This window comes from Strix uralensis, chromosome 3 (genome assembly GCF_047716275.1).
Source record: "Strix uralensis isolate ZFMK-TIS-50842 chromosome 3, bStrUra1, whole genome shotgun sequence".
In the NCBI taxonomy this organism is placed as follows: domain Eukaryota; kingdom Metazoa; phylum Chordata; class Aves; order Strigiformes; family Strigidae; genus Strix; species Strix uralensis.
Window position 1 is genome coordinate 76,622,521 of NC_133974.1, and position 27,886 is coordinate 76,650,406.

Here is a 27,886-nt window from a genome sequence, read left to right on the forward strand (position 1 = left end):
TGTGTTTGCTTCTTTTTGCTTTAATCCTGTGTATTTAATGCTATTGCACATATCTAATAAAACTTCACATGCATATAAAACATGTAAAGTAAGATTCTTCTTTGGTTTGTATCATTAAATTGGTAAGAGGCTCAGAAAACTCATAGAAAATGAGAAGTATTCTCCTTTCTTCATTTGCTGGAAGCACAACTTGGGAAAGTCACACTTAGAAGAAAAAGTCATTGTGGAGCCTAATATAAGATTGAAATGCAGATGTCCAGTTACAGTTGAGGTTGGGATTTGTGACATGGACTTCAGAGGCAGGTAAGTCTATTGTCAAACATAGAAAACCACAGAACATAAAGAAAGAGGGTAACACACCATCAGTTGGGTTTCTTGGCAATAATGGTTAATTTATAGTAATTTAAGACGGATGATCATATTTATTTTACTTTCTTATGAATGATTGTAGTTTAATATTGCACTTGGAATCTTGTATTTCTAACACGTATACTGCTTTCCAGGAGAGGGCAGTCCATACTCAGGATCAGTTGTTTTCCATTATACTCTTAATCCAGGGAATATAATTGGAAACTCGAACGTAAACACCAGGTTTCATGGGCTGCGCACAGCCAAGACCCCAAGAGGTGACTCCATGTTGCACAAATTTATCTTGGTCCAGACAGACTAGAGGTCCTCCACTGTCCCCCTAAACGAAAAAAGAACAGGATGATTCCTTCACAGATAACCCCATGTGCAAGAGTGGCCTTCTCACAGGAGGTACAGAAACAGGAGTACTTCTTGCATGTGAGGAGCACACAAGTTATAAGAAAACACTGGAGCTCTAGCCAGAGAAGAGTTCTCTATGCATGTTGTTGAACACTGTAGTAAAGTTATCTCATCCCATCCCATCATCCAAGTATGACATTTATTTTTGAAGTAAGGGGATTTGGTGAGAAGGAATCTGATTGCCTTTAGTAACTTAAACTGCATTTTCTCCCTCAGTCTCTTCTCTGAGGTCTTTACAGCCCCCCGTTGTTACTAGGTCATCCAAGACCAAGTGAATGAATGCTATCAAATATGTCTTAAGACATGAGTGCACACCCCTCAAGGGCCTGCTTGCCCATCCCAGTGCGTGCATAGAGTATCTGTGCTGTTATTAGCAATGGTGTTGACCTGCTGGCTGGGGCAGGCAGTCTGCTGTTTCCACACTTCTTCACAGTCATCTCTAGCTTTTCAGGGAGGAAAGTCTCCATCTTGATGCAGTATGTTAAGCTTTTCTGAGCCCTTTCATGTATTTAAAGAAAATGAAGAATTCAATTTCAAAACCTAGATTTCTGGAAAAAACCTTCATACCACACTTGTGAGATGAGCTATTGCCAACCATATTCTTCCTTTTCATCAAAAAAGAAGTCCAGCATGCATTTTGCCTTGCCCAGTGTGATTTTCACAGGCACAGGCACTGACACTTGGAAATTAGTACTTCCTTTGGCCCATGGTATGCCTGCATGGCAGACTCCACTGCATTGTTCTTTGCTATCTGAAATGTCTCAGGTTGTTAACTGAGCTAGCCTGGATATTGGAGCTAGTCTAGCCGAGGCAAGCAAAGTGGTCTTGGGGAAAAAATCAGACCGTTAGTCATTCTGAATTGGCTTCCATACACCTGGCTCAGGCAGCTGTATATTGCCATGTGCTTGATAGTTCAGGCTTATCTGAAAAATCACCTGCCCCACTTCCTAGCAGCAGACAAGGGAGCAAGGGAAGAGCAGAATCTATGTGCCATGTGGTGTGGCAACATCCCAAGACTAATTTTGAGCTTCTAAAGCCCAGAAAGCAAAGAACTATTTGATTTGAATGTGCTTATAATCAACTCTGATGCTCACAGAGTTCCTTACCTGGCAGCTATCTGTGCCACCATGAATATTCCCAGCACAGAGCTCATGGTTTTTGACTCTACCATTCAAAAATTCAGGGCGGTTGCATATTTTATTCTCGATTACAGGGAAACCAGTTTCCTTTAAGAAGCCATCACCACCAGTTCCTTTGCAAATAAAAATAAAACCAAAACACAATAAATGACAAAGGTAAATGAACATCTTCACAAAATGAAAATCGAGATATGGATAAGCAGTAAAATAAGCATAGTGTTTATGCACTATGCATATACTTTCCATGCAGTAAGTATTATCAGCATCATGGTACTTATCACCCTCTACCACCCATCAAAACCCACACTGCACTGATTGACCTTCCTGCTCCCACAATATGGATCCAGTACCCACTGATATTTGTGGGAGTCATTCCCAAGCCATTTTATTTCTCTGTATGTGAGTTTTCTTCTCTGTGGAAAAAAAGGAGGTAGGAAGTAAACAGTTGAAAATGACATGATGGGCAGAAACAATGAAGCAGAGAAGGTGTTGATGCCCTTCTTAACCAGGACAGAGTGAGAGGTTTTGAAAATGAGAGTTATGTTTATATTTGTATGAGATCTTCTGAACCAGGCTGGTTGGGAGAAAAAATCATTCAAGAGGATGAGGAAACTCACCCTCATGTGATTAAGAAATAATCTGGATCTAGAAAAATTTTCGTTCTGACTGCATAAAAGCCCACTTTGAGGAAAAGCAGAGTGGATCGAGAGATAAGAACAGCTCCTTAGGTCTGATTCTCCTCTTTTAGTATTGGTTTAGGGGGTTTCAGTTTACATGGCTCTGAGTGATTTAGGAGAATCTAAATCGGAGGGAGACAGCAGAAAGAATGACAGTACCTGATGAATTTTGATGAAATATGTATGCATGGAAGCTTGTGTGGGGTGTTTTTGGCACAAAGAGAATACACTTTGGATACAAGTATATACCAACCTCCAAACACAGAGCTTTCAGATGTGTTAACGCTGTCTCACCTCTTGTATCACCCCAGCCCGTCACATAGCACTCCTCTCTTCCTCCTAACACAGCATTTTCTTTTGGCAAACAAACTGGTATTACATGATTATTGATGATTGCTGGGCTGAAAGAAACAAACAAGAGACTCATACAGGAACAATCATTAGCACAGTTATCTCTGATACCACCTTCAGGTTTCTAAAAAGATTTTATATACAGTCAACCTTTTTTCTTTGAAATCCTGAACTTCAGGTAAAGGGTTTTTCTGATGTGCAGAACTGCTTTTGTTTTAGACTCTAATCTCTCAGAATGTGATACACAAAAGGAAAAGATCTGAAATGGAGAACAGTTAGAGGGTTTTGATACTAAAATTACTAGCATACATCCAAGAGAATGCCTTCACTTAGGCTAATGCATAGCCAACAAAACCTAACTGCAAAGCTACTTAGGGGTATGAATTAGTGGCATTTAATACACAGATGTTAGCTTGCTCTGTCTGCATCCAGTCTGACTATTTATAAATCACTTTCAAACTGGTCACTTAGCACACAGCAGAACCCAAGTCAGTCTGACTTGCCTTTGGATGCAGCTAAGGCTAGGCTCAATTAAGAAGCCACATTAATTGTGTTGACCCCAAGCACCATATCTTCACATCTGCTTGCAGCTGTATGCATGTATTCTTTTTGATTGCACAGTGCCTCAGTGAGAGCTTCAGATGAATGGAAACAGATGCAAGAAGGGCCATACTGGGTATTGCATCAAATGTGCATACTGTTTGCCTGTGCACTGGACAGACCTGCTGGAGGAAGAAATCTCCCCATCACAGCATGGAAACCATGTGGGGTAACATCATGCTAATATTGCAGCTTTCAATCCTCATTACCTTATCAAGGTAGAAGCATGTAGAAACACAGACTGAAAGCTCCTCTAGACATTACCTCCTCCTACTCTGCTGCCTCTGCCTCACCTCCTAGCAGCTGGCACCCAGCATGTTGCCAGCCTGTGTCACTGTCCCTAGCCCTCCTCCCCTCCCAAGGCAGCCCTTTCCCTTTCTGAAGCCCTGCAGCTGAATCACCTTGGTTTCCACTGGAGCTTCTGCAGAAAGGGAAGAAAGAGAGAGTCTTAAATCGCTGATTGGACACAGTGTGTACAGAAACACGCATTTCCATGACACCAGCAACCAATAATTAGCCAACTTGTCCCGTCAGAATGAAGGAACGCTTCAGGTGAAAAGGGTACCTGCTCAGTTTTAGCAGAGCAATGTCCGTCCTGTGTGGCTCCTTGAACAATTTCTCCACATCTCGTTTTTGCACTGATGCCTCCAATGCTCGCTCTTTGTGTAATCCAAGGTATACTTTATACGCAGATGGCCGTGAGGACCTATTAGACATGATTGCAGATGGTGACCTGACAGACACACACCCAGGACATAGACCACTTATGATGTCATTTGGCACCTTGTTCTGTCAAAGACAGAAAAATAAAGCCAGTTTTGGCATAAGCATAATTTCTAAATCCCTTATTATGGCATATGAAATCAAGTCAGCGAAAGTTATCACTGTCACTCTTCATTTCTTCAGTCAAAACTCTGCTTTAATGAATGATGGATAGACTTGGCTCAACTCTCAACTGTTTGTAAGCTGAGTTGAAAGACAGCGCAGGTTGGTTACTGGGTCCATTTTATTTCTCTGATTTTCTATCTAGTGTAAGAAAATGCTGGTGCAGGCTATAACAGATACTTACTTTTCTAAACAGTGAGCAGCAGTAAGAACCCACTGAGGGTCTATCAGAGTTCCCCCACAGAAATGTATGCCAAAACTGTAATAGAGCAGAAAAGCATGAAGAGGACGTTGGTTTAAGGTGGGGAAGTTAATTCTACTACAGTTTATCAGGTACTCTTTCTAACATGTATGCCTTTACAAACAAAAGATATTATTCCATATTTTCGTTAAGAATCAATATTTTACTATCCTTGAACAATATTTCTTACAATGACAGTAGTGTTGTGTGGAGATTTTAATAAGGCCTTGTATGAAAACACCTAGATCTTTGTTCTTAACCAGTATTTCTATTACTGGAAAGCCTTATATGCAGTGATGCATACCATTTTAGAGATTTTGGCTTTTATCTAGCTCTGATCACAGTCGGAAAGGTCTGCAACTGGCCTTGATTCTTAGTTTTGCTAATAACTTTGCCAGTAGCATCAAACACTTACATGAAAGGACGAATCAAGATCCGTACTAGCCATACTTCAAACTGTTGCTTCTACTCATAGAGTACTGATTCTACTGTAGGATATAGTGACAGATTTAAAGTCATTCCGCCTATTAGTGAAAGTGTTTTTTAAATTAGTGGTCGTGTTGATTCTATAGCTGTTTATCACAAAACTGAGCATTCATGGTTGTCTAAATGACCTTCTTTAAGATTAGCACACAGAATGTATAGCCTTGAGCTATTTTAAAATTAAAATCAAGTTTAGAATGCTGAAACCACATGCTATAACATCCTATGAGAGGCAAAGTTTCCTTGCATTAAAGTCTAATGTAAAGGGGAATCATGGCCATACTTTGTCCGGAGACTGATTTGCCAGGGCCAGGAGTGTGGATGTGAAATACACCCAGCAACAATCCTTTGAGCACACAGCTTTGGTCTGAACTTGGATTTTCCACACTCATACTGAGCAGGAGCTACAGAATAAGAAAAAAAAAATCACTATAAGGAACTTCAGCATATTTCTTATACATCTAATACGCACTCAGAAAACTATAAGATTAACCTGTTACATTTGTCACTTCAGCTTTTGATTCTCTGCACCACCTATATTTTGTTAGGTTACCTTCATCTGGAACACTTAAAAATGCCTGGTAAACTTTTTTCACATACACTTTTCAGTAGTCAGCAAATTACACATCAATAGATCTATAGTCAGATAGAAAAAAAACAGAAGGAGAAGGAGAAGGAGACAGAGAGAAAGAAGAAATAAATTCTCCCAACACCTTTAAGTGTACTCTTACAGATGCCAGCAATGCAAAAGCTACACTGGCAGCTTTTTTCAAACTAGTCTTGGTGGTACAGCACATGAAATTAAATCGCTGTCTCTGTGGAACAAAATTTTGTCCACTCTTATCACAGGATCTTTTGGTGCTTCAGATGTCTCAGAGTTATTACAAAAGGGTATTTCTTATTTATCCGTTGGAAACTGACTCTTTATCAACACAGAATTTAGAATTTGTTGTCAGCAAAAGGAACTAACTAATGAAATTAAAGGCAAAAGCCATGATTTTTCTGTTGTTTAGCTGAACAACTGAACAAAAAAATTACTAATTTTAAAAAGAAATTGAATCTTCAAAATTAATATAATAACCATGTGAAAATGCCATTTTTTCCTCTAAGAGTCCCAGCCCAACACTTTCAATGCAGTAGTATTTTTACAGTTACAATATGTGCATCTTCCTCTTTCTTGTTCTCTTGCTCCATTTTTGGGTTTTGATCAGAGCACATTTTCTGCTGCTCACAGCTGAGAGGATAGAGCAGCAAAAAAATCACCCTTCTTTTGAGTAGGAACTACCTCTCTTTCTGGCATAGCTTTTGTTGTTGATGGATATGAAAGGGCTTGAAACCAAAATGTTGTAAAACTTTATCAGTGTACACTTTGTTGCACCTCCTCATTCAGATAACTGAATGGCCTGATTACTAGCAACAAAGACAAGGGCATTTGGTTAAATATTTAGGGCCAGATGCACTTTCCAGACATCTGGCACGGTACAATATTGGAGAAGGAAAACCTGTCTTTCATCCAGGAGAGGACCAGAGCCATGTGATCAGGGGCTGCAAAAATTTTGCTGGGAAAAGAGCATCCGTTTGTTCGCCACACACACATCTATGTCAGGTGACCAGGCAGGAGCAAGGGAAATTTCTGCAGAAACAGCCCTATTTTGAAACACATGGCAAAACCTCCATGAGCTTCAGTGGGCTCCAGGTACATCTTGTGCTGGGTTTGGGAATTCCAGGGAATAAGCACCATTCTTAAAACTTCAGACACAGATTTTGAGCATCACTTCCCCACAGCCTTAATTTCCAATCTAAAGGTATTGCACTTAGATCAGTCTTGCAGATTAATCATGGAATGTCCTCCAGTTGTCATAAAGGTTACAGGAAAGGGAGACACTAGTCTTTAAAGGAATAATTACGGCACTTGGGAATGTCACAGTACTCCCAGGCTTTTCTTGGGTCTGTTGTGTAGCACCAAGGTCCATTCACATCTCCGTCAGGATTCCTGCAATACTGTAACAAAGAATAAAGACACCAGCTATTAACCAGGGGACAAAAAAGCCTACAAATGCATGTTTCAAAATAAAATTAGATTAAATTTGGGAAATATATATTTTACTTCCTTACTGATAAGTGATTTCCAATTCCTTTTGTCAAAACTTGTTTCATTTTTCTATTTGCTCTGTAAGTTTAGAAAAAGATAATAAAAATTAAACCTCTTCAACTGTCTTAAGCCAGCAAGCTTCACTAGTGCAAGCTTGGACCTCTGAGCTCTCAAAAAGTAGATCTTGACCTAGGATGGGGTTTTCTAAAGCACTGAACAGGTCTACTCCTGCTTCCACTGCAGTTAGTGGGAACAGCAGGGTCAGCCCCGAGATCTTTTCACACCCACTCTGGTTGCATGACTCCAGAGCAAGTGGGTATTGTGTAAGCTACTCTTGCACAACTTTGTGATGCCTGAGTCCCAGGGGCAGGGGTGCAGTGTTCACCCTGACGTGGCATGCCTGGTTAGCTGAATCACTCTCTAGGTCTTACTGGCCATACTGACTGATCTCTGCTCAGTACAGATACCTCACACAACGGCATGCTACCAGCTATATTTCTAATCTCCTTCTCTACTCTGAAGTATATACCATGTCTTAGGAAAAATGAGGAAATATTTGCTTCCCTTCCCCAAGAGTCCCTGTCAAATGCAAGAACCAAAAAATTATGGCAGGCAGCTTTTTGGAGGGAGTTTCACCAATCTGAGCTGGAATTCAATACAGGGTATTTGATGCCATCAGAGGATTGTCTAAAGCAAGCTCTAAAATCATGTACCTGGAGAAAAAACAGTTCAAGCTAGCAACATCAAACAAGCTCTTTATATGGCATACAGAGCTTGTCACAAACCACTCAAGTATTGTATAGAGGATGTTACAAGGCTAGAGAACTAGTGATGAGTACATGTGTTAGGACTAGGGAGATGAAGGTTAGAGATAGAGAATGACAGGATGGGTCAGATGCACATATATCTTTGTATGATGGACTGCAGCAGAAGTTGGAGGGCTGGAGGGGGAATTAGTTGAGGATGGACTGCAATCCATCAGCTATATATCTCAAGGAACTTGCACTGAACATTAGATCCCCTGCCATCTCACCTATCACTGTTACTACTGAAACCTATGACCCTAGGTGCTCTTTCTGGCTGAGGAGGCAGAGATGTTGCCCACAGACCAACTGCAGTTAGTCCTCAGTAGTGAGGAGAAGCAAGTGTCCATCTGAAGCCCCTTGGCTGTGCTGCAGGAGCATTCAACAGAGCTTCTGGGCATCTGTGTGTCCCACAGAAGTACAGACTGCTCATGTCAACAAGAATTAGCACGGTCAGGTTCTTGGACTGAACTGAGGAAAATAAATTAATTTACAAAGACCTGGCTTGAAATGCTCGCTGAGGGACCATGAAGAAGACAGGCGAAGCTCAATGACAGCAAGTATTAAATGAACAGCTGCTTACATTTTTATCCAGGCCTGCTCCTGGATGTGTTATGGGAGTGAAATAGTCATGGCTATGAGGTCTCTGAGAACTCCACTCTTGACAAGTTCTGCCCCTTCCGGTCTTTGCTACTGTGCCACGATAATCTTTACCATTACCATTAATGCAATCTGTGAAGAAAGAGGAAAAGAAAATGACTCTTAGCTGTGAGCTATTGGGCCACATCCATACTTGATTGTGGTGAAGCAGAAATAAATTTGAGGAAATAATACTAGTGCTTACATGTGCTACCTAGTATGTATAGAAGGAAAGAAGGAAAATATAGTGTCAATGATAGCTAACAATCACATTTTAATTTCCTTGCATTTTAAGCATTTTCTTCATGATTATGAAAGTTATAAATCAAAGAAGCTTAGATTCAGTTGACCACTTGTGAGTTCAGAAGCCAGGACCACAAAGATCATGCACTTATGAAGTCTTTTCCTTACAGACACTGATATCTGTCCAATGCCACATTTTACAGTAGGTAAAAAGCAGTAGTACATGTTCAGACAAAACCATTAGCCTTCTAACCAGAAGAACATGTCATAGCAAAAAAAAAAAGAAAACTGCAGCACTCTAATTATCTACTGCATAACAAAGTTGCATCTGAACTGAATTTAAAAAGCCAGCTGTCCTCTGGTGGGAAATGGAGCCCTGGAAATACAAATGCATGGCATAGGAAAAGACTTTTTTGGAACAGTTGCAATCAAAATGCCATCACCTCTATATTTGCTGTCATTGCTAGTAGCCCTCCCACAGTAGTGTGAGACTACTAGCCATCTGTTTCCTTGTGTTTCCAATATTGCCAGATGTAGTAGGTAAAAGATGCAATATTAATCTAAAAGCAAATACAGAAACCCTGCTATAAAATTCCACAAGAAAGTTCAGAAAATGAAAAGAGTGGATACAGTATTATATTAAATTCTGTAATTATCTAGAGATTCCTGTATTTCACCCTCGTTAAATTCTTGATGACATTTCCATAAAAAACAGCTTGCTGGATATGAGCAATTCTGGGGGAAGCAGAAAGTACTCTCACCAGGGTTTGGTACCAGTGTTGTCTGAGGAGGTTTTGGTAAAGTGACTTGTACATGGTCATCACACTTCTTTAGGTTGCAATACTCCCATCTCACACTGGGGTCGGTGGTGTAGCACCATGGGCGGCTATCGGCATCTGGGTTTCTGCAATAATTCTGCTTCAGGTCCCTACAAATGTAAGCATATTATTGTTCTGCTGATCAAGGACGTCAATTAAATGCAGACACCAGAGTGAAAAGAGTAGGCTGATTTTACTGTTAATAGTTACAGGATATAACTCAGTACTGCAGAAAATAAGCAGTAAGAAAAATACAGAATAGTACACTTAATTATTACTACATACAGTTAAGCAAGGTAATGCACCTAATCATTACTACACGACGGGGAGAATAGCGATTAAGAAAGCTGCATCACCACTTGCATACGTTACCAACATCCAGATCCACAGTCACTGGGGAGCCCCGGTTGCAGCGAGGATTTGGAGTACCTTTCCCTGCAAGTGGGAAGTCCTACGCGATACGTCCACCCATAGGTGAGGCATCCAAAGTCATGACAAGCGGGTCCAGCCTTATATACCAAAAATCAGCAAGCCAGAGTAACTTGCACATTTGTTTTGAGCAGAAACATCCGGTTTCATCCTCCTATTGGATTCCACCCAAAGCCTGGCCAGGGCTTGGGGGGGGAGAATCAAGGGAGTTTCTAACAAGGCCAAGCACTTGGGTTGTCAGCCTTGAACAAGGCTAAACAAGGGAGGTTGGATACACATTCTTACAGCATTTCATTCTCACTACTAATTACATTTTGCCTAAGCTACATCTTTCACTAGTGTGCATACATATTTTGCTAATGATCAGATACTAATAATTAACATCAATGGTAATACAGATTTTACTAATTAACAGATACTAATAATGGATAACGTCTAGTTGTGAGGTTCATTTAGAGGTCAGCTTTGTTTCAGGGCCTATTATTCAGGCCCTAGCACTACAATTATATTCACATTCATACCACTGATCTGAGGAGAACTTGAAAGAACGTTTTAGAAAGCAAGTCTTTTACAGAGTTAGCATATATCATTTATCATGTACAGTGTGCAACAGAAATCCTTTTGCCAGCATAAAGAAATGAAGAAGCATATGCAGAATATTTAAATATGCCAAATACTTACTCACTGATTAATGCTTATAGTAGAATACCGTTTACAAATCCAGATGATAAGTAAATGCACATATATATATGAAAGATATAATTATTTTTACTTTTCCAAATACATTAATAGGTTTTAAGAAGAAATCGTTTTTTTCATTTTGGAATAAATAAGTAGTAAATATTAGGAATAAGAAAATAATCCATCCCTTCCTCAAAGGTCTAATGAACTGCAGACTAGGAAGCAAAGACTTAAATTCATGAATAATCTCATGTATAGAAACAGTTCATACTCTCAATTCCTTTAGAAGCAATGTAGAAACACACAGTTAGTCTAAAACATAATAGTGACAACTGTGGTTTGTTCCAAGATGAGGTTAATAGAAAATGTTTTCACATTAGAAAAAGAAGAAAAGGAAGGGATTATTTTTATCAAGTACACTCTCTTTCCAGCTTTAAAATCATTGCAGTGTAAAGATAATGCAAATCAAAATGAGTTCATGAATGGCCATTGTCCAATGAAACATAGAAATGGGAAACACACATACGCATTTGGGAACTGGTCTGCCGTTTTATTGTGTCGGTGCGGTGACATTGAGCTCCAGGCTTGACATTTCTTTCCCGTGAGAGTGAAAGAAGCTGTGCCACGGTAAGTCACACCATTGCCTTGATAGCACTCCTCAGTAATTTGAGCCTGCTCAGGCACATCAACAGCTGTAGTGAATAACAGAAACCAGTCCCTTGCATCTTAATACTTTGATATTTACACATGAGCATAGAAAGCCAACAGAAAACAAGCCACAGTATTTCACAGCCCACCAAAGCACGCTCTCTGTAACAGAATCCTTCTCAGATTGTAGATCGAAAGGAAGATTTCCAAAAATGTTTGCAAAGAATTTTATGATACGCTAGATTAAAAGCACTTGTATGTCAATTTTACTGCCATGCATGGGGATTTATTTCAGCTAATGATCCAAATAGTTCAGATATGGATAAAAACTTCTCCAAGGTCAGGGAAAGTCTGTGGCTTTGACACAGATGCATGTGTGGAAGAAGCCTGCCTTGTGTAGGGAGAATTTTCTTTTGATTGCTTTTTATGGAGTCTTATTTCAGTGCTCTTAAATTATATTAGGTTTTGTTTTGGATTCAATTTTTCAGGAGCTGGCATATAAAGATAACTAACTTTTCCATGGAGCATTTAAAAATTTAGAGGTGGAGGGAACCACCGCTTGGCAAAAGGAAAAGACCTCTGTTACAGCAATTTTTCCTGAGCTGGGTCAGTGGGTGACTTAAAACCTTCTGCCCTTTTCCACCAGACTGAACATACCAGCATGGGCTCCACAACAGGCTCAGGAGTTCAACTGATACATAGCAATACTGAGAGTGACAGCAATAGCACAACTGAGCAGAGTTACCCAAGATTTTTCAAAATAAACCATGACGACCTTTCACTTCCAGATGTCTCCTGTTGTTCTTACCAGGGGCCTCTGGCTCTGTCCCATCACAGGAGGGGATGGTGCAATATTCCCACCGGGCAGTTCTGTTGGTGGTGTAACACCATGGCATCTTCTCACCATCAGGATTTCTACAGTAGTTTTCCTCTAGGCTCCTGAAACAGAAAACTTAGCTAAGAAAAGCCTCTCATGGAAACCTAGTAAAGGTTATGAACAACAGGAGAATGTACCTTGCTGCCTAGTTTACTGTTGTATTTACTGTAGGTAACTGCTGCTGTCATTTACACATTCCATTTACTAGATGAATGATTGCAATGCACTGGTGTTTTGGATGTGCTAAACCAGACACCTCCTTGATTGATGGATGAACTAAGAGATTGTATTTCATGTAGTACTTTGAAGCCAAGAGCAGCACAGCAGAAACATAGGGTGAAAGAATCTAGCCCCAAGCAAATACCATAATTGTAACTTTTACTCCACATTGCTTCACCTGAGCAATAATACAGAAAAAGGATGAACTGAAGAGGGAAAAAGTCAATCAAGCAGAGCTTGAAAGTCAGAAGAGGACACTCTAGTATCCAAGAACAACAAAGTGAATAAAAGAAATGTGCAAAAAAATTGAAAATGTGGAATCCAGCAAGTGATGAATGCTGGTATAACCAAAGACCTTTGCAATATAGTTGAAGAAAAATGAAACAATTCTGTGCCTTGGTACTTTTCATGCACACTGAATAATGGAGGGGTTTCACTTACTTGCAGGGATAATTTTCAGGAGTGCGAGCATGTCTGTGAGGAAATTGAGAACTCCAGCGCTGACAGGTATTTCCTGATTCAGTAACAGATATTGTGCCTCGATAGTCTTCTCCTCTTCCTGATAGACACTGACGTCCTGGTGCAGGAACTGGTGGGGGTGTTGCTATTAGAGTAAAAAAACTGAAATTAAGCAGTGCCTTCTAGACATAGTAAAAAACAAAACCAAAATAAAGCCCTTTGAGCTTTATAATTAAGTGGGCTCTTTAGCTTTCTTTGCAGGTAAGGTTTAAAGACCAAAATATTTTGAAAGTCCAAAAGATAGAGGAAAAGATATAAAAATATCTTAACTTTTCTTTCTTCCATTTTAACATCTTCACAAGCAGTCAGACTGCCAGAAGGGCATTTGCATCTGCCCCTTTACAGCAGCCAGGATACAACACAACCAAGCGCTAGCAGCCCTATCAGAACAAAGCTGGAAAGTGAGCAATTGGTAACACTGTGAAGAAAACTGGTGTGAAAGTGGCAGGTCCATCAGTGATAGGAACAGGTGTAGGTGCAGATATAAAAGAGATAACTGATGAGAGTTAGAGACAGCAAAGATGAGGTCCGGTGAAAAGCCCCAAGGAAAAGTACTGTGTCAAGAACAGGCCTTTTGGGGAAAAGGAAAATGAAAAGGTGGAGAATTGAATTGGAAAAGTAAAACAAAAGCCAAAAGATTTTCCGGAAGAGTGAAACTGACATCAAAAGAGGAACATCAGAAGAAGCATCAAAACCACTGAAATGCCTGGTCATGGACACATCAAGATGGGAGATGTGCTCTAGGCAAAACCATTAAAAATGACTATGCTAGAAATGTCTAGCCTCAAAAGAGCTATCAGAGGTTCATTTCAAGGTTTTTTTTTTCCTTTGGGATAAAATTCAGCAGTTTTTTATTCTTTCCTTTATCTTTGGGGCCTCTTCTATTTGTTCTAGCTCCTTGCACCACCCTGAATGGAAGCTGTCTAGATGTCTTTGTGTCTCGAATTATAGAAGTCAGACTCACTGCAACGAGGAATGTTGCAAAATTCCCAGCGTTTAGTTGGACTGGTAGTGAAACACCAGGGCCGAGGTTCACCATCAGGATTACGGCAATAATTCATCTTCAGATCCTTCTCTGGAAAACTGAATGGGAAAAATAATTTTTTAAAAATGTCACTAATGTCTGTAACAAATAATCTTTCTGGGCCAGAGTAGTCTTCAGGCCACCATTGACGATGAACAACCCATCACAGAGTCTGACTCACTTTTCTGGGAGGTATCCATGAGAGTGAGGTTGCTGGGAGTCCCAGCGCTGGCACTCAAGCCCAGACACTGTTGTTGCAACTACTCCGTGGTAGTTTTCTCCACTGCAATGCATGCATTCCACTGTAGGAGCAAGGCAGAATGAAGACATGAGAGACAGAAAGTCCCTGAGGAACTGGTCCATAAACACTCATACTCATCTCACATAAAGCTCAACAGCCTGATCAGAACACAAGGCTGAATGATAGTCTCTTTTTGGCAAAGTAAAAGCTTATTTTTCTTCGTAAGATGACTTCAACTCGTTGATTACATTTATAGTTTTCAATTAAAAAAAGCCCCAGCCTCATAGACCATAGTTTTTAAAAGAGATAAATTAAAACTACTAAGCTATAACTGAATATCTGTGCCTTGCTGTTGTCATGTTTTATTTACTTTTGCACTAGCAACTGTCATTTGGTTCAATGCTAGAATTATGATATGTGAATACACTCATATACCCTTTTTTTAAGGGTAAAGACTTTGTATAGCTTTTGATATATTCCTTATTGTTGTTGAAAATGACTTGGGAAAGTTTCAGGTTGAACTAAACTCAAGTTTGGAACAAATACTCGATTAAAAATAAAAGTATCTGAATAACTTCACATTCTTGAACACACCTTCTAAAAACAGAAAGAAATTGGTATATATATCCTGACCTTCACATTCTGGGATGTTACAGTAATCAAATCTGGTAGCAGGATCTGTTGTGTAACACCAGGGTCCCTTTTCATCGTTATCAGGATTTCTGCAGTAGTTTTCCTCCAGTCCTGCATTGGGATATTTTTCAGGTGTATAACTGGAACAAAATTTAAATGGAATTAGAGAATAAGGAAAGTATCCCAGTTGTTCAGCTGAGGACTCTAAAAATGAAGTCTTTATCTGAGGACCATTTTGTAGGTGTTGTTCATTAGAAGTCTCCTGATTGCTACTGCATGCCATTGCTGAAGAGTTAGAAGTGCCATAGCTACAGACTTCAGGAAATATGGTGCCTCTAAGGTCAGTCATGTCTTTAATACTTCCATTTACACTAGATATTCAGTTTCCAGTAATTTTTGCCCATCTGTGGTACCATGTAGAGAAAAGTTTCCTCTGGGACATGTTCCCTGGGAGACGCAATGAGAAGATACTTGCTGAAATGTGAGAGTTCTCGGTAACCTGAATGCTATGCCTTCTCAATAGGAGATTACTAAATAAACCCAACTGAGTGTTTTTCGTTAAATACAAGAAATACTGCCCTGTTAATTGTCTGTGGATTCACTGATAAAATGATGTACCTCCATCTCATCTGTCACATGCTATACCTTTAGCTGAGAGAAGTTGTTCTTGCCCTGGTGAGATTAATGGAAAATTCTTATTTCAGCAGAACCAGGTGCTTCCCTGTCTAGTGTTTTGCTTATGTATGGGCCACAAAATTAAATGCAACTGCCAAGACTGACAGTGTCCCTATTGATCATGTAGCCCCAACTGCATGTCTTTGAGTTACAACTCAGATTAGAGAATTATCTTGTTCTAGAGAAGTGTAGAAAAATATCTTAGAAGAAGACTTTGAACACCAAGCAAATTGCTTATAAGACTACTCAGCACACATAAATGACTTAGCAAAATTTCAGAAAAGGATACAAACATAAACAAAAAGGCCTTACTTTGGTTTATGGGGGGCATTATCAACCCAGTTCTGGCATGGCACACCTTTCTGAGTTTTGGCTTCTGTTCCTCTGTAATTCACCCCTTTTCCCTCCTTGCATTCTAGAAGATAAACTGAAATGATATGTGCTTAATTAATCAGTATCATGACATGTCCATTGGATTTTAGCATATACAAAATCCATTTTCATGTTAATACATTTAAATACATTTAGTCATATTTTGACTTTCTTATGCTGTCAAAAATAGACAGTTCACATTGTAAAATCATACTAGTTATCTGATGTCTAAGTTGAATTAACTAACACTGCAAAATTTATGTGAAAGCCAAAAACTTCCAAACCAGAATTCCAGAGAAACTTGTAACACCACCCAGTTCTTTTGAGAACATGCTATAGTAGATTTAAATAATTAAGTATGCTTTTAACATTTAAATATGCACTGTAACAGAATACAAACACACTCTCTTTTCCTTGCCTCCTATGATGTTGTTATAGTTATGCACAGTAATTAAAATCAAACCTTAAAAGAGAGCCACCTGAATTCAGCTGAAGAAGATAACAAGACAGAATCAGAGATGCATACACATGGCATTTTACCAGTTTAAATAAGCAATTTTTTTTAAGCTCATATAAATGTGGGTGACATTGTTTCATTAAAGTTCACCACATGATGAATGACATTTAATTAATTCATGATATGCTAAAACAATGACTCTCTGCTGTAGAAGAGAAAATGGAAAGTTGGTTGAAGGTGCATATTATATATGTTTTTGTACTCTTAGATTTTGGAACTTAATGAAACTTCATGAAAAAAAGACAAAGAAGGACTAAAAGAATTAGCAATGAAATCCTGTCTTTATATAGGTCAAGGGGAATTTTAACGTTGAATAAGCCTTGGGCTTGTATTGGTGGCCTTAAAAACATGAAATTGTTTTAAATTATTAATCACTAAATTAAATGAGAACTGAAAGCTCAGTGTTGTAATTTTTTTCCCAGGAGGAGGGAGTAACCACAACTCCATTGCATCCTTTAAGATTTTCCTGGGAGGACTGAACAATTGCATTTCCCAGCAAAGAGCTGGTGACTGCAAGGGGAGAGCAGGCTTGCAAAGGGCAGCTCTGCCAAGGCACAGCTGAAGGAACTCAGATCTTGGCACACTGCTTCAGAGCTCCTATATCTGCAATTTAGGGACAGTCACTGTGGGGCACAACATGTCCTCTGGCTTAGAAAATTAAACAGGAAATTAATTTAACATTTCTCTATACACAGGGCATATTTCATCAGCCAGTTCCTCCTTTCTAGCTACAATAAAGCAATCTGTCTTTTAGGTTGTGACCTTGGCTTGTCTCAGTGTCTTTAAGCAGTGTCTAAATCAGATATTTGTGGAGACTCAGTTTTGCATCAGCTTTTCTCAGCATCAAAGTTATACCAAAGCTGACATACAAGCATAAGATTAACATAAATCTGGGAAAACAATGCCATTTTACACATACCTGTCTCGTCAAAAGTAAAAAGAACTAATACTTGAATATGAAATAAGGTCCAGCTCTTCTGTGGGCTGACAGGTATTTTAGATCTGGATTTATAGATGTACCTTTAGGCACGTCCTTATTTCAATGTATATGTATGGGCAAGTTTACTCTAGAAATTTTAGCTGGAAGTCATTTGGATCTCTCAAACAATTTTGCAATAAATTGACATTAAAAAGCTCAATAGCTGAACATCGAATCAAGCAAGTGCTGACTCTTTTTGTTTGCATAAACTTCTGGCCGTTTATATAACCTTTAGATTTTCTTTCTGTCTGATGACAAATAACTAACTTTGATCCCCACACTCAACCCATGTCCCTTGGGTTAATTATTTACAAACAGATATGTGGATAACGATTCCAAAATGCTAGCTTCAATTCTTTTAACTTTTTCTATAAGCCAGAGAAGGTTAACTTTCTCTTTTATAGCACATACCATAGAAAAACTAATTTTTAAAACTGTGAATTTTATATCAATTGTCATCCTTTCCTTTGAACACAATGAAAAAGAGAAGTTAGTTCTCATCAAGTAATTGCTTCAACTGAAAAAAAAATCATGTTGGTTTCAGCAATAGTATTGCAAAAGCATCTGGGCATATGAAACTAATTTCCTTGAAGTATCAGGACAGCAGCATCTGCTGGAGACAGTGATGTAATCTGCATAGGTAAAAGCTACATTTTCCATTCTATTCTGTAACAATAGATTAAATTGATGTTATCATTGGAACAGGTACATAATTATTTGACAGTCTCTGCAAATGAAGGGATGAGCAACAGAGTAACCATCTGACACATACACAGTAGGCTGTGCTTTTGATGTTCATGATACCTCGGTCCATCTTTTGTTTTCTGTAGGTAGATGTGCAATTTTTGGACATTTTGGCTATGTAACACTACAGTTTTTCACACCTTTACTGATGGGGTTCGGAAGAAACTAAAATCCATGCCTATGACCTCAAAAGACTTAAAAGGATGCAGTAACAAATCTTCACTGAACATTGTAGGACTCATCCAGGTTCTAAACTCAGCAAACCCAAGGGATGTCTCAAAAATAAATCAGAATCACAGTCTAGCTCCTGATCACAGTACTGAAGCAAAATCAGTAAGGATTATTTACAAGTAGGTTATTTGTTCAGTCTTTAAACTTTATTACTTGCCAACTGATCTATTCAGTTTTCCTTTGACAATAGAAACTGCATAAGATTTCTTAGCATTACTTAATTATGATTCAGGGAAATTCCCACCAGCTTCTGGATATAATAAAAATATCTTATCTTCAAAACAGTAAGTTACCTATCAGTTATATATACAGAAGAAGGAAGTTGGCTGTAAGCTTCAGAAATTATCAGGCTGAAAAGGACCCTCAGTGGTTTTTGGTCCAAACCCCATAAAAAGCACGGCCAGCTTTTGAGCTAGATGAGGCTGCTCAGAGCTTTGTCCAGTATCTGCAAGGGTGAAGGTTCCACAGCCTCTCTGGGCAATGTGGTCCAGTGCTTACCCACCCTTCCTGTGAAAAATTATTTTCCTTATATACACAATGTCTGAACAAAGTCTCATTTGGATGCAAGTCTGCAATCCAACTAAAGCTGTTGAACTACTACATAAAATCTTCTTGCAGATGCCCTACACATAGCATTATCTTATACTACAAGTCTTTGCAGGTCAACAGAGGAGTAAGGATGCAATTTTCTGGAATTCATTGGTATTTACAGTCTAGTTCTTGTGATTCTTGACTTTTGGTTAGAAACTGGCCTATTGAAACCACTGTATGATTTGCAGCAGCTGAGAACCTGGTTCATTTTTCCTCTTCATGCACCTTTCTTTGTTGAAGGACACCAACTTTTTGGTAGATACTATATTTTCCAATTTCTGAATATTCTCAAATGCATTAATATTTTTTAAAAAGTTACAAACCAGCAAATGGTGAATGGTAATGTTCACAAAGTCATTTAACAGAGAACAGCAGTAATTCTTTTCAAAGTTTACCACATTATCTTAAATCTGTATGATCAGTAAGGAGATATTTTCTCCCTTGTGTATTAATAGAGTCAGAGAACAACATAATGAAACTTATGTTACATTAAAAATAAAACTCATTCCTTCTTTCCTGTATGTAGCAAGAGCTGTGTGTGTGATGAGGTAATTCAAAAATAGTCTTAAAACCCAATCATTTGTTTGCATCTGGCATAAGGTGATAGATTTTTAAAAGAGATGGTAATGGATAGTTGCCATTTCTTAAAGACAGATTTCCATTTTCAGAAAGAATAGCAGATCAAATACACATTGGTCAAATAATCCTCATCTGTGATGAAAATGATCAGAAATAAAACATGTACAAAAGGAGAATACAAAAATTCACCATGTCAATTAATTATACCATGAAAATATAGATTAGGATAAAAGTTTCAACAAATTAATTAACTGAAGAGTACAAACATCGTATAATGATACACAAATACTATAAAAATAGATTGTTTTTATCTGAAACATAAGTAATACTTTTGACAAGGTGTGCAACTAAAAGAAAGTTGATTTGATCCCACCTAAGTAAACTGTGAATTTTCTTTAGTAATACAAATGAAATTATTTAGTAATTTCCATCAGTTTTCCTGTGAGTAAAGGTCTGTCTCAGAAACCATTGCCAGCACAAGTAGCTCCTCCTAGTACCCTCAGCAGATACAGAGAAGATGCAGCTGTAGATTATTGGCTGGTTTAAATGAAGAGGAGAGAAGGAACCCTTAAGCACCTCCATTACTCCCAGCATCCTCTTCTTTGCCCAAGCAATGATGCTCTTTTCTGCCTGTGGACCCTAGGATTAATGAAGCAAGAAAGATGCTGGAGCACTAATCTGGGAAAAAAAAAAAAAAAAAGGTATCACTGCTATACCAGCAATACGGTAAAAACCAGGTGTTAGGTAAAGCCTGACCTACCCACTTCATCTGACCCAGTGAAGGCTTAGCCCCCATTTACAACAGGGTTATATGAACCCCACTGGAAAGCATCTCACAGTGAAATAATATGAAAAAGACATAGACATACTTCTTTTTTCATAAAGAACTGCATTTGTTCTTCTGAATATCACTGCTGTTTTGGTGTTCTCAGCCAATGTTAAACACTCTTGGTCTTTACTGCTGAATAAGAAGGCCCTGTTGAAATTAAGAGGAGAGAGCAATGTAAGAGGCAGCAGCTGAATATGTGCATTATTTTCCTGAACACCTTTTCTAGTATTCAGTTATAATTTTAGCAAGCACTGCACGTCAGTGTTTTTAAGATTGAGTGATGTTTCACAAATTACTGAGTATTGCAGCTCCCATTTTCAGTGGTGACTTTGACTCCTAAGTCTTCATACCAAACTTAGGTTGAAAAGGAGCTACATGAACAAATTATGACAAGGGATAAAAAAGGAGGTTTATAATGTGCTGGAGACTCCAGAGAACATGCTGAAAAGGATATATGCACAAGGGACCTTGACCTTATTTAACAAAAATCAGTGGTCATTCAAGAAACGAGACATTCTACAGTATTCAGCAGTTACCAAGGAACTGGTAAAACACAACAAGCCAGGACCTTAAATTACCTTGTAATAACAGTTCTGGGTCATCGTATGTGAAGCAATGTAAGCACTTTGTAAAACACTGCCATTTGTCTTTTCAGCAAGTGCCTAGGCTGTAAGTCTGCAAAACTGGAGTGGATGGTGTAACCTTTACAGTAGCGTCCAAGGAAAATTCCTGACAGGCTAAGTCATTTCTACAGCTGTTTTTTCTGAACCAAAAAAAGAGCAATAGCAACATGGCATTCTGTGGGTAGGTCTGTACCAGGAAAGCATATACTGACAAAGACCATTCTGTAGCCCTGCGACCAACTGGCATGGTCCCAGTGTGCCTGTACTTGTAAATTTGCACAGCCTCATCCCAAAGGAGAGGGATCACATCTGGACTCTGCTGGTAACCATGTCCATGAGTTGTGTGTGGAGCACTGGTTGTCCTGGGTCAAAACTATGCTGGAGACTGCTCCCCCCAATGCCAGCCCAGCTATCAGAAATGTTAAATTTATAAGTAGGGTTGTAGCTAATGAGCACAGTCCAACACACTGCTAAGGTGGGATAACAAGTCTGAAGTATTGACCTGACCTCACTGCTCTGAAGCACTAAATGTGAGGGTGCTGCAGTGCTGGCCTGGTCTTAAATCTCTGCCTAACATTTACCTTTCTTCTTCCAGATCCTTCCCTGACAGGTAGTACCTGTTCTTTATTGATTGTAGTAGATATCACATAATTAATTAGGGAGGCAAGGACAAAACACACTGATGTTATTTCAGTGTCAGGTGATGGTAGGCTCAGACTCAAGGCAGAGGCTAAGGAATGTTACAATAATCCTCTGCAAACTGTAAATATATAATATGAATATACAGACCTGCCCTCTCTGCCTTCCTCCCTATCCTCCTGAGCCAAGTACTACTGAAGCTCTGCCCTCTCTTTGTGGTTTTCAGAGAGGTGTGTTGGGTCAAAGGGAATGGGTGGTACTTCACATGCTTAGTCAGCAAACCCCTGTCATCCTTCAGGGTTACACCTCTTTAAAGTCTCATTTTCTCTTTTAATTTAAAACACAAATTTATAAAACACATTTGAAAAATACAGCACCAGGGTATCCCTGCCTTGAATAAAAGCCTGATGGAGAATGAATTACTGGAAACAGCCCTGCAGACAGTCTGCTGAGTTCAAAAAGGTATGCTGCAGAAGTGGTAGATCAAGAACCCATGAAGATTAGAAGAGAAAACCTCCCTTCCTCATATGTAAGGACTGCATCCTACTGCAGTAAGAGATGTCTCTCCTCATTACTCCAGTTGCCCGCTGTACTGCTGAAGCAGAATGGGCTCTGAGGCTTCAGCACAGGAGGCTCAGAAGCCTTAGGCTCAAAGCAATATGTTCTCCTGAGGCAGGAGCCTGAGCAAAAGCCAGTGGTACAGGCTGGCCAACTTCTTTCGTGCTTTCTAGACCCTTGGGCCTGGTTAAATGCAAGTGTGGAGAGAGGGCTTGGCTGGAAGTAGGGTTTAGGATCATTAAAGTTTAGATGGCCATCTCTTTCTGGTTTTCAGTGTGCCAAGCTGTGCATCAAAATATCATAATGTTTTCCAATAAAAATTCAACATAATTTTCTTAATTTCTCTATTTCTGCTGTCTTCATCCATATGTCCCAGGCATTCTGTTTCTATACATCTTTTGTAACAAACCTCAGACACACATACTCCTAAGAAATCCCTCAAAAGTTCAGACTACTGATAAATAAGGTAGACTGCTTCATCATCTGCAATGAAAGATATACATGGGAACCAGTGGAAATTACCTGCAAGTAAATTTATTTTCAGTTTCACATTGCTCCGCACATTCTTCTTCACTATTTGTCCTATAAATTTGCTTCTTTGAGTTGAGCAGCCAAGCTCCCTCTGTTCTCACATAGCTGTCTAGTATGCCTCCTTGCACTAAAAGGAAAAAGAGAGAAAGAGGTAAAAATGTGAATGCTGATATGATTTATTTCAAACTCTCATATTAAATTCCTTGTCACCTAGTTGAGTAACATCATCATTTAATTGCTGGAATAATTGGGTTAATGGTGACAAAATATGGGTAAATCTTGCCTTCCTAGTATGGTAAAGAATAGTGTAACTGAAAACCCAGTGTAAATCAGGACAGAGAAGTAGCCTGAACAGTGCTTTGTATCATTCAAAAATCATAACAAGTAACACAAACATAGGGTATAAAGTGATGGGAACAGGGAAGATGACTCAAGGAGTGAAAAAAAGTGAGATGTTTGAGAAGGAAAATATTGGTCGCTCATACTTTGAAGAAAGTGGAGAAATGGGACTCAAGAAGGGTGTGAAGCAGTGATTGTCCATTGCTGATACCTACCCACATGGAACGACTTCAGTTTTCTCAGCCATTCCATAGCTGCCTCTTTTCAAATGCTCTTGCTCTTGCAAGAAATAAGCCATCCTCAGTCACTGGGGTTATCACTGTGCTCATGTTCAGTTTATCATTTTTGTAATAACTCTGTACTGAACTTACTTAATAACCAGGGTAGCAGATGGTGCCCTCTGTTGCAGTGAATTAACACAAGACATTAAACTGATAAATAAATTCACCTAACAAACTCTGGGCTACAGCTGCATGTGAAATATATAGGATACTAAAAAGTACAGCTATGTTTAGCAGTAAACTCCAGAAATATTCAAGTACAATCCTTCTTGTAAAAGCCTTTGTTATTTAGTATTTTCTTCTTCTGTAACAGCTATGCAATCTCTGAATGCTTAGCTATAGTTCACAGCACTGTGACTTTCATGACTTTCTGCTGCAGGGTCATGGAGTTGCATGAGTCCTGTGATTTTTACAGTTTCTTTATCAGATGAGCATATGACTCTACTGACAAATATTTGGCTCTGAGAGTTACCCAGTCTGCATGGTTTCAACCCCAAACAGATAGCTGGCCCATGGTCTTTGCAACACACCTCAGTCTTGCTCTGGTTTTGTGCCTGGCTTTATGCAGTTGCTGAATAAAAGTCATGCAGGGTATGAACCAGACCCTGGCTTCCCCCTCATATGTGACAGCCATGCTGAAGAGAGGGACTTCTTTCTTCATCTTTTTCTGACCCTTCTGTTTCTTCTCTGTAGCCCAATGACAACATGAGATGCAGAAAGCAGCCTCATCCCACTCAGACCCACAGCCTGTGGCTGGTGGGCTCCACGGGGGTATTCGATGAAATGTCTTTCAGGCTGAGGAAGGCAACTACGTCTCCCTTTCCTGAGTTACACTCTTCTGTAGCGTGAAGTAGGATCATATGCCTCGTGGTACAGTTAAATTCCTTCACCTGAGTGCTAGCTCAGTCTGCAGTAGAGTATTTTCTTGAAGATAATTGTGCACCTACAAGAGGGAACTGATAAAATAGGCCCAAAAGCCAAATTATGCTTCCTCTCATACCATTGTAAACTCAGAGAAGTTACTGGAAGCTTTTTTTCAGCAGGTAGACTAGGGAAGAGTTTGACCCAAGGGTTGACAGTTTAACAGGATGCATGAAACAAAAGGATAAAGTGAAAAGGATACAATAAAATTTCGTGTGACAGGCACAAGAATCACTGATTCCACTAGTTATTTCAAAACAAAGATGACATTAGGAAGAAATGAGTTTTGAGAGAAAGCATTAAACTGGGTTAAAACAGTCTCATAGGGATGCTGCAATTCTCTCCACAAGGACAAGAAATACAAGCAAAGATTTCCTATTATGGTACAGCTTCCATGCAACCTTAATTCTCTGCAATAATATTATCATTATAATTATAGCATTTGATTTTTAACATATTGACAGGGTGGTAATTGATTTGGGTCATAAAAACATTTTTCCACTTTTCTGTTATGATTATATGGCAGGGCATAATACTTTAAGAAAAAAAAATATATGCAAGCTGATTAAAAATGCAGCAAATGTTCTTCCTACCATTTTTCCTATGTCTATGGAATTTTTCAGTGTTAGAAAGATGTATCACTACCTTATTCAGAAACGCAAATATTTACCACTATTTGATAAACGATTTGGAAACAAAAGCAGTATATTGCAGACAAAAGCCCAAATCCTGTATTTTCCTTCCCCACATAAAATGCTTACTTATTTGAGAAGTGTATTTGTTTTGAATGAGGCTGTTCTGCAAAAACAAAGCTTAGAAACTAGAATTTAAATTAAGGTCATAATTCTTAACATTAAATAATATCTAAAATTTTTTATGATGGAGCATGTCTCATACTTGTAGCTAAAATCTACCCATACATTTTTCTGTTACATTTTTGTATTTTAAAACTACATATGTAAAATGCTTGTGCATTTTATGCTTTTTTACTATGTGTTTGTACACTCATAACTATATTTTTAACTGTAATCACAACAGGCTGTGTAGTTATACAGAAGGCCTGAAAGAAAATGTGCCATCTGAAACCCATAGTTCATGGAAGTTTAAAGTTATCAGGACAGACAATATTTATTCAAAATTTCTGTAAGAGTTACAATCTACTAAACCCCAAAAGACATATGAAAAGAGCCTTACTCAGTTTTTGTGTATTACAAATTATTTTGTACTATCTTCCACAAAAATACTCTTGCAGCACCAAAAATACTGCAGAAACTAATGCTGCCCAGATTTTGGCCTCCTTATCACATGGAATGAAAAATTTCCTATTAAGATTGTGGCTATGAAAAAGACTGAAATTCTAGCATGTAGAACAATATTTACTTTTCCACAATGCATTTACAAATTTTAAAACAATCAAAAAAAGGATCAGAGTACTTAGCAATAACAGAGAAAAGAAACAACCCTAGGATAAAAGGCTGATGAAATCAGAGACAGCTGTGTCTTTTTAGCAGGCCTGTGATAGGCTGCTTTCCAAGGGTGCCCCCATTTCTGGCCATGAGGCATATTTGCAGGGAGTCATTTGTTCCCCACACAGACACCAAGGCTGTTGGTCTTCTGGTGTCTCTAATGAACACAGCACTGGAGCAACCACAGCTCTTGCTTTGTTCAACGGCAACTCTCTCTGGCCAGCAAGCCCCAAATCCATCGTCATCCAGGTAAGTGGTGACACAGAGATTTGGGGACCTACCTTCACCAAATGGAGCTTGCAAGCATTTGCCCCTCATCTCACCTAGGCAAGCGGAAAGCAAAGGGCTCTTACCTGAGCTGAGCAAGAAAAGAAAGAGAAAGGTGGCTTTGCTAATCCCCATTTCGGCCAAGCTGGTGGGTGCTGGAAGTTGTGTGTGTCGGTGCACAAAGTTTTATTGACTTGCACTGGAGTGAGGCAGCATCAAACAAACAAGGCAGGTAGATTAAGTTAATCATTCTCCTGTGCTGTGACCCCCTTTGCTGTGGTGTGTCCATTCAAACAACCTTGAATTGGATGGATTACCAAATCAGACTCAATCATTTGTACTGGATGCTGGGAAATGTGAAGGAACTCTCTTGTTTTGCAGGGCATGTTTTTGTTCTCAAATGGTTAGGTCTTTCTTTGTTAGAGAATAGACAGGAATAATGTTGCTGGAAAGCATGGGAAATCATGTGTCCAAGCAGAATGTTAGTTTCTCCTGATACTAGAGTCCAATGGTAATTCCAGCCAGGCATACCTGTATTGACTTTTAAGGACCAACTTCCATTCAATCTCAGGGTAAGCATGATTATCAGATCCAGATAATATTAACTCTATAAAATAGTTTAATTTTACTTTTTTATTAAATAATTCCTTCTCTCCTATGTTTTTTTGACCTAGGCTTTTCTTTGTTTCTTCTATTTGGGAGTAAACCTTCGAGTTCATTTTAGTTCAATAGCATTAGGTTTAAGACTGATAGATAGCTATTTCGTGTTCTTCCTTACCAGACATTTAACTTCACTCTGCACGCATAAACTTATCCAGTGAGGGTGTCAGACTTTGCTCATCCATGTGTTACCCTGATTTCAACACCAGCTCACCCTGCATTTCCCAAGTGGCCTTTGCCTTGGAAAAGTTGCTCTGCAGCACCATTTCATGGTTTCTCTTGCATGTTAAGTCACTGGTGTTGCTTCAAAACAACTTGTTGAATCAAATGTGGTAGTGACTCACCAGAGGCAGGAGGGGGCTGAATATTGGATGAGGAAAACAGGCTTAAATGGGTGCCGCTGTGTCATGCAGTTCAGTCTTCTGCAATTGAAGCCAAAGAGTTCATAGAATCATGAGTTTCTTCTAAAAACTAGTGTGCCTATCCTCTTCCTTGATGTCCTGCTTACTTTAAGCAGAAATTGCATTGTACTGAGGGCTTGGGATAAAGCTAGGGGTGCAAAAGTAAATATGTGAGAAGCATTCTAGTATGGGAAACAGATTAGCTGTTATTTTACTGATTATTTGAAAAATCTAGAGTTGATCCTGCTTGCAGTCCTGTGCTATTTTTCCCCTGTAGGGTGTTGTAATACCATGTTATCTGGTTGTCTTCGATGATTGAAGCTGTTTTAATGAAACTTGTGAATAACAGTAGAGTGTGGGATATCTGTAGAGGCTTGGGAGATCGCTAACGCTAGGCCAGGGAAACAAAGCAGATGGGCCCAAGAGAGTAGCTGATGGGACCTGGACTCAGCTCAAGGAAACACTTGAAGGGTGACAGATAGGAGGGGTTGGATACTGTGCAATTACATGTGGAATCAGGCTTATTGGGTTTTAGGAACAATTATACATTAAGAAAGATGGATAAAATGAAGGAGCAGAATACAAAGCAGGCTTCACTAGCAAGCAGGCTTTTGAGACCTAATCAAGTTTGATTTAGCCCAACATGGTTTTAACAGTCTTAAACCCATCTTCA

General features: G+C 39.1%; 1 protein-coding gene across 2 annotated transcripts; it reads right to left on the reverse strand.

The window, feature by feature from the left end:
* Positions 1–26,319, reverse strand: LOC141941001 (plasminogen-like). 2 transcript variants are annotated; one of them, XM_074862968.1, is made up of 19 exons: positions 26,239–26,319; positions 22,870–23,005; positions 20,568–20,674; positions 15,998–16,112; positions 15,011–15,150; positions 14,318–14,438; positions 14,077–14,195; positions 13,035–13,197; positions 12,306–12,436; positions 11,376–11,541; positions 9,683–9,849; positions 8,623–8,771; positions 7,052–7,145; positions 5,428–5,548; positions 4,605–4,679; positions 4,101–4,241; positions 2,879–2,985; positions 1,875–2,020; positions 1–688 (listed from the first exon to the last, which is right to left on the reverse strand). In XM_074862968.1, the coding sequence occupies exons 1-19, from the start codon at positions 26,285–26,287 to the stop codon at positions 527–529; spliced, it is 2,409 nt and encodes an 802-aa protein (XP_074719069.1). In that variant the 5' UTR covers positions 26,288–26,319; the 3' UTR covers positions 1–526. The 2 variants fall into 2 exon arrangements, 1 of the variants encoding a protein (XP_074719069.1); XR_012628181.1 differs by having other exon boundaries at positions 550–688; positions 2,838–2,985.
* Between the last annotated feature and the right edge of the window lie 1,567 nt (positions 26,320–27,886).

Excerpts from the sequence above, each read along its gene's own strand:
- LOC141941001 (XM_074862968.1), bottom strand. The coding sequence starts at position 26,287 with ATGGGGATTAGCAAAGCCACCTTTCTCTTTCTTTTCTTGCTCAGCTCA. Across the intron at positions 7,146-8,622 it reads GAGCAGGCCTGGATAAAAAT|TATTGCAGGAATCCTGACGG; the intron begins GTAAGCAGCTGT and ends TCTTTGTTACAG. Across the intron at positions 4,680-5,427 it reads CAAATCAGTCTCCGGACAAA|TTTTGGCATACATTTCTGTG; the intron begins GTATGGCCATGA and ends GCTCTATTACAG.